Source organism: Staurois parvus, unplaced genomic scaffold (genome assembly GCF_062004578.1).
Source record: "Staurois parvus isolate SC_StPar_1 unplaced genomic scaffold, SC_StPar_1.0 ptg000291l, whole genome shotgun sequence".
Classification (NCBI taxonomy): Eukaryota; Metazoa; Chordata; class Amphibia; order Anura; family Ranidae; genus Staurois; species Staurois parvus.
In genome coordinates, this window is record NW_028318087.1 from 9,336,829 (window position 1) to 9,354,727 (window position 17,899).

General features: G+C 41.3%; 1 protein-coding gene across 2 annotated transcripts in view; it reads right to left on the reverse strand.

Moving 5' to 3' along the window:
* ADK (adenosine kinase) overlaps positions 1–17,899 on the reverse strand; it is a 308,889-nt gene that overhangs the window by 38,520 nt on the left and 252,470 nt on the right. For both annotated transcript variants that reach the window (XM_089682589.1, XM_089682590.1), the window contains exons 7-8: positions 8,406–8,576; positions 2,093–2,128 (exon numbers count right to left, since the gene is read on the reverse strand). In XM_089682589.1, the coding sequence (XP_089538715.1) occupies positions 2,093–2,128; positions 8,406–8,576 (207 nt within the window). The remainder of the gene's footprint in view (positions 1–2,092; positions 2,129–8,405; positions 8,577–17,899) is intronic.

Here is a 17,899-nt window from a genome sequence, read left to right on the forward strand (position 1 = left end):
GAGTACCCCTGCTCTGTTTTTTTTATATTGGTTTAGTATCCTGGATTTATGTTTTATGGTTTACTACACACATGGACCAACATTATTAGGTTCTCTGATTAAAGCCAGCCACATACCAAATTCTGACCCCAAAAGATTCCCCCATTCACATTATACAGCAAGGATGGACAAATATTTTGCCACAGCTATTGGGGCGCTGGCTGTTAGAATAACCAAACAACTGTTTTATAGGACAATTTACTGCCCTGTTTCTTTGATTCTTCAGCTGACAGGGCCATACACTGGTTTACCAGGAACTGTCCAAAATTAGATCAGTGTAGGGCCAGCTTAAGAATCAGCACTCTAGTTGCACCTAGAGGAAAAGGGATATTTTTGAGGACTGAAATGCACACATTTTCAACAAAGAGGGCAGATGGTTTAAAGGAGTTGTGTTCAAGGTCCATAGTGTCATGGTGGATCTCAGATTTCTGCAAAAATGAATGCCCCTAGTCCTTGTTCATATTGGCTCCAACTTGTAATCACACTGCTTTTACAAACCATTTGCAGAGCATCTGGTAAGCTTTATTAAAGCTTTTAATGTACCATCCATAGATCTTGGCCTGTTCAGCAGGGACCGACAGAAATTTGATCCATCTATGGGCAGGATGGTTGTACTGAAGTTTATCCATTGAGCAAGAGCTACATCAGTGCAACCAGCATGTGTTCACTTTTGCATGTGATCACTGCTGGGAGACTATAGCTGCTAGCAGTGATCATTGATTTTTGCCAGCAGGGAAGACTCCTCTCCGGCAAAACACAATAGAACTGCAGGAGAGATTCCCCCTTCAACACTGACTAGTTTGATGGAGAAATTGAGCAATTTTGCAAAACTGTATAATCTGTGGCTTGCCTTAAACCACATGCCAAGTGGCTTAAGCAGGCTTCATAACTATGATGCCTGCTGAAGTTAAATAGTCGCCTGTTTAAATTAACAGTTGGCATTCTCATTAAGATCTTTGGTTAACATTCCAAAACTGGAGCTAAAGGGTGCTTAAGGACCCATTCACACCTGTGTCCTGTGGCAACACGTTATGAACCTTGATACAGCGTCATTCACGCAGAAGACCACGTTATAGCTCAACACAACATGCAGTAATGCATATCGTGTTTTGCAGTTCACGGTCAAGAACCCTATATGCACAATCTTTGGTCCATTGTGGTACGCCAAGCAGTCCATTTAATTAATGGGCTGCCTTAACTCAACTCACGTTAATACACAAACAGCGTTTAATGCCCCACAGTGAACTGGGCTGATGGGAAAGGACCCTAAGGCCTTCTTCATACCATATCTGTTGAGCTGCATTCTAATGTACACCAAAGGGCTCTTTTAAAAAAAAAAGTTGCTTGAAGCATTACAAGAGCTTGCTGTACACTGATCTCATACAAGCTCAAACCTGTGTGATCAAAGCCCTAAACATCATTACCCCCCACAAAGCTGTGTTATCAGGAGTTCACCAAGTTCCTTTTTGTGAGACTGGTAAATTCAAATAGAAAAATCTCAGGTTGTTTTTAGGGTATTCAACCCGACAATATACTTCAGATATTCCTAGATTTTTACATGTGGCTTTCTGCTGGTTTATAATCTGCTGAACATTTACAAACTGTTCAGCACAGTATGGTACATTTGTTAAATAAATCTAATTTCATTGAATTTTAAGTGGTGGTAAAACTAGGTGACTGTCAAGCTCTGACGCATAAAACAGTCTACGAAGATGTTTCACATTAATGCAATAAGACATTTAAATCTTGCCAAGATGCTTGCAGTGTACAATAATAGAAAGGCAACAGCAGGTTCATCCCATAACAAATGAACTTCATCATACGTGGGTGTCACTGTGCCAAGAAGATTGGAGAACAGTGTCAAGAAGGTGGAAAAGCATTATCGCTAAAGTATTCAAGATTTACCATGGCAACTGGAGTGAGCATCAATCAATGTCCAAAACATGGAATCCTGTTATAGGCTATGGCAACATAAAAATCTTAACCTTTCCATTTGTACATAAGGTTTAATAATGCTAAAGAATATAAAAATATCTGTGTGGTTTCCAAATACCTCAAATCCTTGTTCCCTGGCAAATGTAGCAGCTTCCTGAAATTTAGAAAAAAGATGTAAATAAACAGGTTTTTTAAATAGTTTAACCGCTATATTCATCATATTTTAGACTACCGTACTATATTTTGAAGATTAATAGAAGCAATATTAGAAACAATATATGAGAATTGCATAATCCTATTCCATTTTGGCAATTTAATGGAGACAGCTAATTGTATAAATGAATACAAAGTTATTGTTCTAAATGAATCAAATGCAATAACTTGAAATTGTTACTGTGCAGATTTTTCCTAACACACACTGATTTTAAACATGATCATTTAAATTAATTGTCCAATAGATAACTGAAATCTTGCTTAAAGTGTTGTATCCTCAATTCCACACCTTGAAGCCTCTCTGGTATCTTATTTTTTTAATAAAAGCACTAAAAAAACTAAAAAAACCCATACATACCTTTTTCTTGCAGACTTCAAGCTGGTCTAGCAAGGTCATGGCAGCCTCCTCTGACAGTGACGTGTGGCAGGCATTCTTCCAGGACTGAGTGATGCCTATGTAATGAAGTATCAGCCTGGGAAGCCATAATGATGCACCCCAGGAAAAAGGAAGGGGGGGGGGGGGTGAGGTGGTTTAAAAGTACAGACTGGGCTTAAAAAAAAAAAAAAAAAATAGCAGATTGACTTTGTGCTGTTATACCACTGGTGCTGGACCAAGGAGTTGGTAAAACTAAGACAAATGAAATTAATAAGTTGGAGATGTATTAGGCTAGACATTACACACTTTTTCAAACCATTATCAAGGCTGGGTAAACCTATGTACCTAAATTAATTTAAACTGCAAGCCTTTTTTTTGTTGCCATCCACTGAAGTATGTAATTATTCCTGGCTCCTACATTGTGCTGTCCAACTTCTGAATTCTAGCGTAATTTGTTATACTTTGTGTTATGCAGGCAACACTCAAATAATTAAAACTCATCCAGATACCTGTATAGAATGTCAACAAGCAAACAAAACATGGAAAATGGCACTTTGTCAGACAGGCTCAATTCTCTTAGATTTGTGATAGAAATTAACTAAGAATAGGCAACTGAACTGCCTTTATTCTTCTGCTCCTATGGGATAACAGATATTTCCCTCATTACCCAGCTCTAGAATCATTACAATTACTGCCCGATGAAAATTAGCACTTACTGTGTGCCTTCCAAGGAAAATTAAGTACCTCAGACACACTTGCTGGGTTCTGAACTTGTGAACTTACAGCAGCTGCATTTTTATCAACAGACTGTGAAGTGCCAGACTATGTATGCCTCAGCTGCAATTTGCAACTTTTTGAAAACTGAACAAGCTATCTTGTAGTAAGCCTCTCAGATCTGCTACAGAGGAGAATAAGATTAACTGCAAAAGCAAGAACGCATTCTTCATTAAAAGCAGGGTTATAAAAACTGAAATTCTATGAGGACTGAAGGGATGCAAATAAAAAAGGAGGCAATGTTACCATATCTTAAAACAAAACACAAGGCCATTGCTTAAAAAAAATAAATAAAAAAACCAAACACATTTGGCCCTTATTTTCTTACATGGGACATTTTCTTAAAGTGGCAGTAAAAGTAAAAAAAATTCCCCTGCAAAGCAATGTTATAATGTGCTAGTATGCACCACATACTAGCACATTACGTGAAATTTACCTAAAAAGGAAGCCTTCCAATGGGACGCGGTCACCGCTGACAGAGCTTCCATCTTCACCCAGTCTTCCCTCTAGGTTCACAGGCTGCGGCAGCTTGAATGGCCGAGCTGCAATGACCTCACTCCCGCACATGTGCACAGGAGTCACTGTTTATGGCACAAAGCTCTAAAGGAAAGGCCCGGCTATGCAGTTCCTTCAGAGCGCAAATGCCAGTGATGTCACCGGCTGCTACACAGTAAATACCTCCTAAACAGTGCACGTTTAGGAGGTATTTACAGTACCTATAGGTAAGCCTTATTGTAGGCTTACCCGTAGGTAAAGCATACAAAATTGACTTTACTACCACTAACTCTCCTAGAAGCCTTTCTTCCTTGCAGCAGCATTTTGGAAAAAAACAAGCGTGTAATGCATTTAGGGGCATTTAGCCATGTCAAGCATTTGTGCGTCAATTCATTTCATTGGTCAGAATAATTTATTCTGGCCAATGGAATGAATTAACGCTCAAGCACTAACGCACCTAGCGTTAATGCTTATTTAACCACTAGCCTACAGGGCACTTATACCCCCTTCCTGCCCAGGCCAAATTTCCAGATTTCAGCGCTGTCGCACTTTGAATGACAATTGCGCGGTCATGCAACATTGTACCCATATGACATTTTTATCTTTTTTTTGTGACAGATAGAGATTTCTTTTGGTGGTATTTAATCACCTTCGGATTTTTTATTTTTTCTTAAACAAACCAAAAACCACTGAAAATTTTGGAAAAAAAACCAAAACGTTTTTTCCTAGTTTTTGTTATAACATTTTGTAAATAAGTGATATTTCTCCTTCACTGATGTGCGCTAATGAGGCTGCAGTGATGGGCACTGATAGGCTGCACTGATGAGAAGGCACTGGTAGGTGGCACTGATGGGCATTGACAGGCATTACTGATGGGCACTGAAAGGCAGCACTGATGCACACTGATAGGTGGCACTGATAGGTTGCACTGATAGGTGGCACTGATTGGCATGGATAGATGGCAATGATAGGCAGCTCAGATGGGCACTGATATGTGGCATTGATGTGCACTGGTATGGCACTGGCACGTGGCACTGATCGACACTGACAGCTGGCACTGATGGACTTTGACAGGTGGCAGCTGCTGGGGCTACACTGATCATCAGGGCACACTGATCATCAGTGTCCTGATGATCAGTGTTCATGTCCCCTCCGCGGAAAGCCGATTACCGGCTCTCCTCTCGAGCTGTCAGCGTGACAGCTCGAAAGGAGAGAAATGCCGATAACCGGCATTTCCGTGTTTTCATGTGATCAGCTGTGATTGGACACAGCTGATAACATGACCGAGCCGACATCTTCGGCTCTTTTCGTGATCGGTGATCCGCTGTGTCCGAGGGACACAGTGCACCGCCGATCGCTGCGCGCTCCCTGAGCCGCGCATGCGCGGTGAGAATGGGAGGACGTCATATGACATCCTCTCAGAACGAGAGAACCACCTTGCACCCGTCATTGGACTATATGGCGGGGGGAGGTGGTTAAACGTGTCAATCGTTTTTTTCTGCCAAAACTCTGCTGCTCCTGAATGCACTGACAGTGGGGTTTTTCCCTGCCTCCGAGCTCTCCTATCATTAAAATGATTCTAAAGGTTTATGCACGCATGGACACATAGGCTAACATGTAGGTTTAAACAAAAAAATCCCAAAATATCCCCAAGCCACTTGCCATGGAGGGCATTGGTGCATGCTAGCTCCGGAGCCCCACTCTATGCGTCTATACGACACAGAGCTGCGGTTCAGCCTTGCCCCCGCTCTCTCCTCATTGGCTCACTGTCTGTGTTTGTGTTTCAGTCAATGAGGAGACCAAGACCCAGGACAGCTAAGGCTCCAGTACACATTGCTGGACCAAGATGGGGCTCAGGTGAGTATTGGGGGAGCAGTACATGAATGTATGAACCTTTGGCCTTTGTAACCACTTTAAACAAGCCAGAAAGTGCTTACAATGGCACAAAACCTCCTATTACTGCCCTATTATTTAAACACTGTAGGTGCTGTGTTTCTCCGAAAATAAGACACTGTCTTATATTTTCTTTGGCTCAATAAAACACACTAGGTATTATTTTCGGAGTAGGTCTTATTTTTTAATGTACAGGTGTGGACAGGGAGTGCAGAGGTGAGCTGCAGGCAGTTGTAGATGAGGGTTACTATAGAGAGGGCCGGTTGATGACAGTTGTGAGCTGCAGTCAGGTGTTGCAGAGGTGAATTGACAGGTGAGTTTCAAACAGGGTGCAGAGATGAGCCACAGACAGGGTGCAGGGGTGAGCTGCAGACAGGGGATTCAGAGGTGTGCTGTAGCTGGGGGCTACAGGGGCAAGCTTTGGACAGGAGGTGCAGAGCTGAGCTGTGGTTGGGGGGGTGCAGAGGTGGATTGCAACTCAGCTCACCTCTGCACCCCCCCAGTCGCAGCTCACCTATGCACCATGTCTGCAACTCACCTGTAAATATACCTCTACAACATTTGACTGCAGCTCACCTTTGCACATCCCCCCCTCCCCTCACGCACTCACCGCTCCACTGGCCAGCAATCACCCCTGCAGTATCGGCTTCCATACATTAGGCTGCAGGATGAGATGCCCTGCCCCACTCCTAAACACAATGCGCTCGCAGATATCTGTTCCTTCCCTGTCCCACAGTGAGTACAGAGGTAGGGAGGTTCTGTGGGAGCGGATGGTGCTGGCACTTACAAGAGGGACTGTCACTTGCAAACACAAAAGCCACGTTTGTTTATAAGAGACAGTAGATATTGGTGTGCACAGGGCCAGTGCCGGAGGTGGCGGAACAGAGTTCCGCCACATTCCGGCTGGAAAAAAGCCCTGATCACAACCAGGTCTTATTTTCAGGGTAGGTCTTATATTTTAACAATTCCCAAAAATAGGGGTAGGTCTTATTTTTGGGGAGACAAGGTATCAGAAGCCAATCATATGATGCCAATGAGCAGTAAAAGTGTGGTTTGTGGTAGTGCAACATTCTAAAGAGTTTTTGGGCATACTGTCATGTAACAGTTAGCACATGAATGATGTTGGAGGAGCAGGTGAGGTGCTGAGGTCTTCAGTTATAGGATGGAATTCCATAGCCTATTAAGAATCATCACATCCTGCTGTACTAGAAAATCTCAACATAAAAGGCACTTTGTGTCTGACACAATTAACTATAGCTTGTTATTTGCAAAAGGAGAACACTTTCACTCTCTTCGTCACATGTACACATTATTGATTCTCAACACAAAAGCAGACTAGGTGATTATATGGAACTTGAAAGCCTCCCCTGCTTTTATGGCTTGTGACTGACAGACTCTAATGTTCCCATCATGAACAGCAGGAGCACATTCACCTATCCAAGTCCTTATTCCAGCACATGCAACACACAAATTATTAGCTGGGCATTCTATGCATATACATAAAATAAAAAAAAAATGCTTTTAAAGCCTAAAAGTGAAAAAGATCAACTTTATACACCTTTTTCTTTTAGGTACTGAGCTTTTGAAGTTGCTCATGTGGTATAATAAGGAGCTTTTAAAATCAGGATTGGTTTGATGGATTTGTAGGGAAAGTGTCTACAGAGTAACCAAACTAATAGTGCTACCTCCTGAAAATGTGTAACCTGTATAGAACCAATGTTTAGTATGCCAAATTTAAGTTACTGTATGAATACTGACTGAGCCACTGTTTAAAATTTGCTGTCTTAAGCCTCTTGCACACAGTACTGATGTGTGAACATTACCATTTCTGGACAGGTGAGTATGTTAGGCGTATTTGCGTGTACAATAATTTCTTAAGCAAAATCTATTAATAGTTATGTTCATATGCGCGTATTTGCGTGCACTGGCACAAAATACTGACCAGAATGTAGTTTTTTTTTATAATTTGTTTTACTCATGATTTAGCAGCACTTGTTTACTTGCCTGTGTGTACAGGCACATAGTAAACAATGGGCCACATTTTAGATCAGCAAAAAAAAAAAAACCAAACAAACAGCTGTACTGAGCTTTTTCAAGCTGAAGTGTGCCAGAGGCCTTAGGAGAACCACAAAGTAAAAATGATCATGCAGCCCTTATATTTCTGCACCGTAACATTATTTCTATTAAATGTTAAATAAAGAAAAATTAGAACTATACATTTGCAAGTAAAATTTTTACATTTTCATTTACATATCACTGCACAAGTGAAAACAATGATTCTAGGGCCATTATTCATGATAAAACTTCAAACTGATGACCTGTAAAGGCTTTCAAAGCATCACCTATGGAAAGGTTTTAGGTACAAAAAGTTAATTGTTTCACAGGCATGCACAATTTTAAGGCTTTACAGGTTTGGTGTTTATATATTTGGGGCAACCTCATCTGTTATTGTGCCAAAGGTGAAACATTGGTGAAACATTGGCGTTTGTGTACCCTAAAGTCAGCGTAAAAGTAGTTTTTACTGAAAATTTGTACTTCTGCTTTCAGAATTTATGTTTGGGGATTGAAACTGACCTAAAGATTTTTTAAATGTGTGCAAAAAATGTCTCTGAAACCAAAAAGGATTAAGCACAGCCTAAAAAAAAATAAAAATAAATTGATATTTATTATATTTTCTCACCGTTTCATTCCCAAAAAGAATGTCCACATAAGGCATGACTTTCATAAGGGGCTCCTTAAAGAACTGACTGATGAAGGGTGCCGAAAGGTTCATGCAGAAGATCTTGTTGTTTTCAGTGGACTGTGTGGCAACCTTAAGGATGGCCTCAGGAGAGACAGTAAGGAAGAAACCCTGGAAAATGTAAATATATGCAGTACTGTTAAAATAGAGATTTTTTTTTTTACCACCATGCAATTGTTTATTGTTCCTGAATGCAATGCAAACAAAGTAACTTTTTGAATGGCGCATTCAACCTCAAGACTCCTCAACAGCGCTCTGTTTTGATTGTTTGTGAAGCAGCTCACGTGCAGTGACTAAACTCTAGAAACATTTTTACAAAGCGGCTCTGCCAAAGAGGGCAAGACCTTTCATATCTCAGAAAACTGCCTTATTTGTAATATTAGGACAAAAGCAGTGTTCTCGAGAACACAACGTGTTTTTGATTGATTTAACATGAACATTAATAAATTATCAGTGTTTATAAATGTAGACAGTACAGTTTCCCTAGACTTGAGTACTTTGTAGAGGAAGCTGTCTGGAGGTTAGGTTTCACTGCACCAGACTAAACACAGAGAGGAATTTTAGCACACCACTCATGCCACAAAGGCTATGTGGTGAGATTAAAATCTCAGACATGGATCTCTCTGCTGGTGAAGGAACCAGTTATCTCCAGTTACCTTGAAGATTTCCAAATATTGCCTGTCTGAGAAGTCTTTCATAGCACCAATAAGCTTTAACTGTATGTATAACCAAATCTTTCTTCAATCGTTCAACAGAAGAAAGGGTTAAAATCTTTCACTTTATTTTGGTGAGGTTTGTTTCCCATTGGGGACATTTTTCTTAAAGGTGCCTATGGTCAACATGTAGCATTAAGTATTCATTTACACATTGTATTTCTGTTACATCTAGCCTACTCCATTTACTCAGAACAATCTTGAAATTTGTAAACTTTGTGAAGGTTCTCACACTTTTACTTCCTTGAACTCTATGCCACGTATTCACTATGCCCTGTGAATATGCACCGCTGTGTCACAGAATTCACAGAGCCTACCTTCTGTACTACGGAGAGGAGGGATTTAAAGAGAGAGTTCTTACAGGAATCATTGTTTAACCATTTCAATAATGGGCACTTTTAACCCCATTCCTGCCCAGGCCAATTTTCAACAGTGCTCTCGCAGTTTGAATGACAATTGTGCCTCCATGCAACACTCTACCAAAACTACATTTTTATAATTTTGTTCACAACTAGAGCTTTCTTTTGGTGGTATTTAATCATCAATGGGTTATTTTTTACTAAAAAATCCCGAAATGTTGAGCCCCCCACCACACACATTTTTCTTCATTTCTGTTCTAAAATTTTGCACATAAATAATTGTTCATAAATTTAGGCCAAGATGTATTCTGCTTCATTTCATTGGTGAAAATAACCTAACTCCATATTTATTATTTAGTCTGTAGGAAAGTCAGAGTCCACAAACTATGGGATATATCTGAAATTGAGAGTGCTGGAAATGGAGAGTGCTGGTAATATAAAAAAAAAGGTCAACTTCACACTCTCAATCACAAAAATAAATTTTTATTACGGAAATGCTGTTAACGATTTGAATACTAGTAAGAGATGAATATTAAACTTTGCACCTTCACACCTCAGGTCATCCCAATTCCTGCACCTTCATACCTCAAATCACCCAAAATTCTGCACAAAGCGTCAGATCAGCCTCAATTCCTGCACCTTCACCCCTCTGATCACCTCAATTCTTGCACCTTCACACCATAAATCACCTCAATTTCTGCACCATCAGACCTCAGATCAGCCCAATTCCTGTGCCTTCACACCTCAGATCAGCCGCAATTCCTACACCTTCACATCATAGATCACCTCAATTCCGCACCATCAGACCTCAGATCAGCCCAATTCCTTCACATTCCCAGCTAAGATTCGTTCCAATTCCTTCAACTTCACACCTCAAATCAGCCCCAAATCCTGCACCTTCAGACCATAGAGGAGCTCCAGATCCTAAGCCATCACACCTGAGATCAGCAAAACGCCAACACCTTCACACTTTAGAACAATCCAATTCCTGCACCTCCACACCCCAGACCTTCTCAATTTCTGCACCTTCACACCTTAGATCAGATCCAATATCTGCACCATTACACCTCAAACCAGATCCAATTTCTGAACCCTCAGATCTCAAATAAGCACAATTCCTGCACCTTCACACCTCAGATCACCCTATTTCCTGCACCATCACACTTCATATCAGCCCCAAGTCCTGCACCTCAGATCAGCCTCAATTCCTGCATCTTCACAATCAGATCATACGCAATTTCTGCATCGTCACACCTCAGATCAGTCCCAATTCCTGCAGCTCTAAATTAGTGGTTCCCAATAGCTAATTACCAGTCCAAAATGAGAGCAGGCTGCTTGGGGCATCTAACTCCAGGATTGTGCCTAGTGTTAGCAGTTTTTAGGGCAATGTACAGAGGCCAGCAGGGCAGAGGCTGGGAGGTCAGAAGGGGAGTGTACAGGGGTCATCAAAATAGAGGACAGGGTCCAGCAGGGTGGACAATAGGGGCAGAGGACAGGGATTAGTGGAGTAGAGGGCAGGGGGTCAGCAGAATAGTGGACAGCAATAGTGGTGTAGGGGACAGGGGTTAGCCGTGCAGAGGATAGGGTCGCCAGGGCATAAGATAAGGGTCAGCAGGGCAAAAACTGGCCAGCAGGGCAGAGGATGAGATCAACAGGACACAGAACAGGGGTAAGCAGGGCAGAGGATGTGGTCAACAGGGCACAGGAAGAGAGTCAGTAAGGGCATAGGACAGGGGTCATTGGTGCAGAGGATGGGGTCAGCACAACGGAGGATGGGGTCAGCAGAAAAAATCATGGGGTCAGCAGGGCAGATGATCAGTGGGGCATAGGACAAGGGTCAGCAGGGCATAGGATGAGGTCAGCAAGGCATAGGAAAGGGTCCACAGGGCAGAGAACAGGGTTCAGTAGGACATAGGATGGAGTCCGCAGGGTAGAGGGCATAGGTCACTAGGACATAGGATTGGGTCCACAGGGTAGAGGACGGGGGTCAGTAGGACATACGATGGGGTTCGCAGGGCACAGGATGGGGTCCACAAGGTAGAGGTAAGGGGTCAGTTTGACATGGAATGAGGTCAGCAGGGCATAGGATGGGGTCCGCAGGCCAGAGTTAGCAAGGCATAGGATGGGGTCAACAGGGTATAGGATGGGGTCAACAGGGCAGAGGACGGGGTCTACAGTGCACAAGATTGGGTCCGCAGGGTAGAGGACAGGGGTCTTTAGGACACAGGATGGGATTCGCAGGGCACAGGACAGGGTCCGCAGGGTAGAGGACTGGGGTCAGTGGGACATAGGATGGGATCTGCAGGGCATAGGACAGGTTAACAGGTCAGGGGATGGGGTTACTGGTGGCAGGGCCCTCAACATAGCTGCTCCTTTCCACACAGCTGAGATCAGATTGTTTTACAAACACATCCTCGATCTGCACAGTGCGACTAACTGGCTGTAGTAGCTGTGCTGCTTTTCTGATCTGAAAACTACAACAGCCAGCTACAGTCACACTGTGCTGATCAAGGATGCGTTTGTAAAACAATTTGGTGTCATCTGTGTGCAGTGTGAGACGGAGCAGCTCCACTACATGTCCATTGAAGAGGATGAGTGTACTCGGAGGATGGGAGGAGGAGCTTACCGACCCATGCAGACTCAGCTTCCATAGGAGGAGGGAATCGGGCTGTGCTCACCACTGAACACTGTCATGCAGGCAAGCAGAGTGAGGAGGGCAGGAACGGAGGCGGGCGGGATATGAGCTGGAAAAGAACCGATTGTGTTAACCCCTTAAAAGCAACTGCAACCACCAGCCGGCTTTGCTGATGTGGGAGGTGGGTGTCCCAGGCTTCCCTCCCGTGCCATTAGAAATGAAGCTGCGTGCCATGTTTGGCACACGTGCCGGGAGTTGCAGCCCCAGGATTGGACTATTATATGAAACAGGTATCACAACCAAAGTGACAAGATGTTTAACTTGAAGAAGAACTCCAGGAATTAACTCACTATATAAATTCAGCTAACTTACAATGGGTTAAGTCCAACAAGGTGTTTGATACCTTGGACCTCTCTTTACAATTTAGAATTTACATTTTTACTGAGTGCTGTGAGTATAGCAATCGATATGCTTTTGGCTTTTTCTGGTCCTGCAGCTGGCTTGTAGTTGCAGTCCAGCCCCACTTATCTCAATAGGAATTTTTAAAAAGGCGCTGCCGTCTGTTAAACTCTGTAGCTCGAATTAAATGTCACAGCCATGAATCAAAGCATTGCATGTGTACAGTCCAATCACATTGTAATGTTAGAATTCAGGTGAGTGGCTGGGGTGCAGTAAAAGTGCAGCTTAGTCATCTGTTTTTGCTGCTCCCGGCAGCCCATGTGAAAGAGCCCTTCCTATTCATCCCTGTGATAATCTAACAGACCTATCCTCCTTTCCATTTCCTTTTTGTAGCAATGAAACATTTTGCCATTGTGATTCTGGAGTATTGCACCTTGAACGTACAGTCAAACAATAATGCAACCGGATCCACCTTGAGTTAGCTATGTCCTAGTTGACCTTTATTCCCAGGAGAAAAGGCAAAAGGTCCTTTCCCCATGAAAAAAAAAAAAAAAGGAAATATGTACATCTGAGGAGCTGTGAGTGCTTTTGAATGGGCAATAATAGCGGAGCTTCATTATTTATTTTTTTTTTTTTTATAACTTTCTAGTTACAGAAATTTTTTCAAAAAGATATGCATGTACATTTACATTGTGTTACAGTGGATATAGGAGCACAGTATATTCAAAGACATGCAGAGAAACCAAAATTACTGCGTGCGCAATTATGCCTACAACCCTAAATAGAAAATTAGCAAGCCAGCACTGATAAGTGGTTCAAACTGCCCCCTACTCTCCACCTTTTTTCACCCCATTTTCTTTGTCCTAGCTCTCCTCCACTTCTTTCTTGATACTTTTCCCCTCTCCCCCCCCCCTTTTTTTTACTTGTTTCCCAGATTCTTCTTCGCATTACTAAATGCTTTAGCTGGTTATTTTGATGCGTCCTTTGCCAGATTCTAGATCAGGGCCTCCTTATAAAAGTTAGCCTACTGGATGTCTTTACCAACCCTAATGCATCAAGAGTATGGCTCCTTACAAATGTTCATTGTTTAGAACGATCAAGATATTGGTTTTGATGGGTGATCCCTATGTGCCTACTTTAGCCAACTCTCTCCACTCTAGATCATAGGTTTGCTTGTATTTCTTTACTTGTTCAATATCTAACCTTTGTTGAAATTTTACTGGAATTGAATCCAGTTACAATTTAAATGTTGCTGACACTGTGTACGTACAGTGGATTTCTGCACTCCTTTCATTAACTTAAAAAAAAAATGGAATAATAATTGCTACTTTCAAAATAATCATTAACCAATTAAAGAGGGGCCTATTTCAGCCCATTCATTCCATTTTCAGAGCTGACAAACTTTAAATGACAATTACTCAGACATGCCACACTGTATTCAAATTCATTTTATGTCAATTTTTTGAGACACAAGGCTTTCTTTTGGTAGTCTATTTCTGGACTTTTTGCTTTTTTGGAAAAAATGGTTTTCTTAGTTTGTTATAAAAAAAAACTTTGCAAATTTCTTTTGATCAATCCTAACATACTGACTGCCAATCTCATTTATTCAGGCTCTAAAATGCATGCAAAATAATACACAGTTCAAGGAATTTTGTAAGCGACATGGTGACTTTTTGAAGTTGTAATTTAGTCAAAATTTTCTGGGGAACAAAAAAAAAATACAAGTTGTTTTTTTTTCCTTTCACAAAGTTGTCATTTTTACAAGTTATTTTTCACACACAGCATAGGCATACTTACAATTACAACCCAAAACATATTCTGCTATTCCTTCTGAGTTTGAAGATACCACATGTGAGACTTTCACAGTCTAAATGCATAGAGGAGCCCCAAATCCAAGGGGCTTATATGGGCTTTCAAAAGGAGTATATATTACACATCTAATTTTCTGGCTACTTATATTTCTTGAGACCCTGAAGTGCCAGGATAGAAGAAACACCCACTAAATGAGCATACTTTTGAAAGCAAATAACCCCCAATGTATTTTCTGAAAAGTGTAACCAGTCTTCTGAAAACATTTGTTGCCACAACTTTTTGGAAAATGTAGGAAAGAAAATTAAAATGGATTTCTTTTTTTTTACTTACTCAAAGTTGTTAAGATATTTCTGACACACAGCATAGGAACACTTCCAAAGACACATTCTGCTACTCCTTCCATGTATGTTGATACCACACATGTGATACTTTCAAACCTGAGCTACAGAGGAGTTTAAAATCTAAGCATATTCAGGTGTTTCAGGGGCATAAATAACACATCTGGCCCTTGAGCACCAGGACAGCTGAAACATCCACAAAAAATGAGCACACTTTCAAAAAGTAAATACCCAAGGTATCTTAAGCGCTATTCTTTTTCTAAAACCATATAATAAACTCCAATATACTTGGCTTATGTGCCAACAAATGTATAATACACACAAAAATAGTAAAAATTTATATACATAGCATTGAGCGATGATTAGTTTCCATATACAGTTAGGTCCATACATATTTGGATACAGGCACAATTTTAGTTTTTTTCAGGTATTTACCAAAACCTATTCAAGCTATAGTTATATAATGTATATGGGAGGAAAGTGTACACACTCAGGTTTAAATTTGAGGGTATGTATATCAAAATTGGAGGAAGGGTTTAGAATTACAGCTTTTTAGAGTAGCCATCCCCCTTTTTCAAGGGACCAAAAGTAATTGGACAATTGAATCAAAAGCGGTTTCATGGCCAGGTGTGGGCTACTCCATTATTTCTTCATCAATTAAGCAGGTAAAAGGTCTGGAGTTGATTCTAAGTGTGGTATTTGCATTAGGAATCTATTGCTGTGAACCTACATCAAGCGTTCAAAGGAGCTGTCCATGCATGTGAAACACGCCACTGTAAGGCTTCAAAAACAAAAAAAATCCATCAGAGAGATAGCAGCAACATTAGGAGTAGCCAAATCAACAGCTTTGTACATTCTGAGGAAAGAACGCACTGGTGAGCTCAGCAACATAAAAAGACATCAACGTCCACGGAAGACAATAGTGGTGGATGATCGAATGATCCTCTCTATGATAAAGAAAAACCTGATCACAACATCCAGACAAGTGAAGGACACTCTCCAGGAGGTGGCCGTATCATTGTCAAAGTCTACAATCAAGAGAAGACTTCACGAGAGAAAATACAGAGGGTTCACCACAAGGTGCAAACCATTCATAAGCCTGAAGAGCAAAAAAAGCCAGATTAGACTTTGCCAAACAGATCTAAAAAAGCCAGACCAGTTCTGGAAACGCTTTCTTTGTACGGATGAAACTAAGATTAATCTGTACCAGAATGACAGGAAGAAAAAAAAAGACTTGGAACAACTCATGATCCAAAGCCCACATCTGTAAAACATGGTGGAGGCAGTGTGATGGCATGGGCATGCATGGCTTCCAGCAGCACTGGGTCATTGGTGTTTGATGATGTGATAGAAGACAGAAGCAGCCGGATGAATTCTGCAGTGTTTAGAGATATACTGTGAGCCCAAAAGTATGAAAAATGTGCCTGTGTCCAAATATATATGGACCTAACTGTACACACCCAGGAAAAAAATAAATAAAAAGTCCATGTGAAAATCAAAGGATAAGAGAAATGTCCAGCATAACAGATGATACTCAAACTGTTCACCCAGTGAATCTTCACATAAAATCGATACTGTTCCTTAGTGATCCCTTAACCATACAATCACCAAAACATGCCTGTCTTTACTCAAGAAAGGCAACTCAGCTAGTGTTAAATTCAAGGAAGTGATCCTCCACTGTCTGCATGCAGCAATACTCCAGGGATCCAGGGGGATGGATGGATGGATGGATGGATGGATGGATGGAAGGACACCACAAAAAGAAGCTTCACATGGTTTAAAAAGACATTTATTGTAATTAGACCTATGCACTCACAATGATGCTTTTAGTAACATACAACTTTGTCAAGTGGATGAAACATGCTGGGGGGGAGCCAGACAATGCGGGTGGATCTTTACTAAGCAATGTGTGGGATCAGGAGCACTCCTTGACTAACAAGCCAAGTACTTTTCTCTGTTAAAGAGTGAGCACTCTTTAGGACAAGTTTACTTTAGCAAGATAAGTTTACTTTTATATAAAAACCACCATATCCTGCCCTTCTCAGTCCCCCTATCATAATATAACACAGACATCCCCTCCCACTCCAGATTTACTTACCTCAGTCTAAAGGCACTAGCAGTCTTCCCTGGCCAAAATCTTCTCCATTGACTTTCCTGTTAATTCAGTAAGAGCTTATAGACTTGGATGGGGTTATACGCTTACATTAAAGATGCTAGGAGTAGGGCCCCATTCAAGTCTATAGGGGCTCAATGCAAAAGCAGAGAATACTTCTGTCAAATGGAGGGTAAACACTGAAAGAGGCCCCTGCTGTCAGGCAGAGGTTAGAACCTGGGTGGGGATGTCTGTATTAGATTAGGTTAGGTTATGGGACTAAGGAGAATGGATTCGGTGGGATTTTGCATTATAGTAAGCTTGACCATCAGTAGTACACACTATAGTGGGATGTACTTTGTTTATTCATGCTTGATGTTTACAACCATTTTAAACATTCACATTGAAAGTAGTATCTCATATTGGTGAATACATACCCATACTGGAGGGGAAACTACAATAACGTGAGAAAATTTTAAAATGATATACATTTTTGAAAGGACGTTTTGTTCAAAAATTTTACAACTAAACATTTTAAGTAGGAGTTCAGTAAAACATCAAGTATACTTAAATCTTCTCCCACCCCCATTCTAATCCTATATCTACCCTGTGAAAGAAAAGATCTGTATACCTACTTCTGCTGAGTGTGCAGCAGTCTAGTCACAAGATATCCCTAATGGCCGGCTTCAGTGGAAAGGAGAGATTGCCAACAATGGTTGCAAAGCTGGGGCAATGATGTGACCCGCTGTCCCTCCACTAAACTGTAGCCAGTCTTGGGACCTGATAATGTGACCAGACCAGAGTGCCCTCAGAATAGGTAAATATACAGATCTTTCCTTTCACAGGGTAGATAGAATAGGATTACAATGGCGGTGGGAGATTTACGTATACTTCATGTTTGATTAAACTTACACTTTAATGGAGGGCACATCACAGGATTCACAGAGTATTGTGGGTGATCATAGAGCATAGTATTTTTCTATTCAGACTGTCTCTCTAATTGTACCTCTGTAGGCTCAGAATAAGCAAAGCAGCACATGGGAACAAGGGATGAGTCACTCATTTTACCCTGATCTTCAATTATTG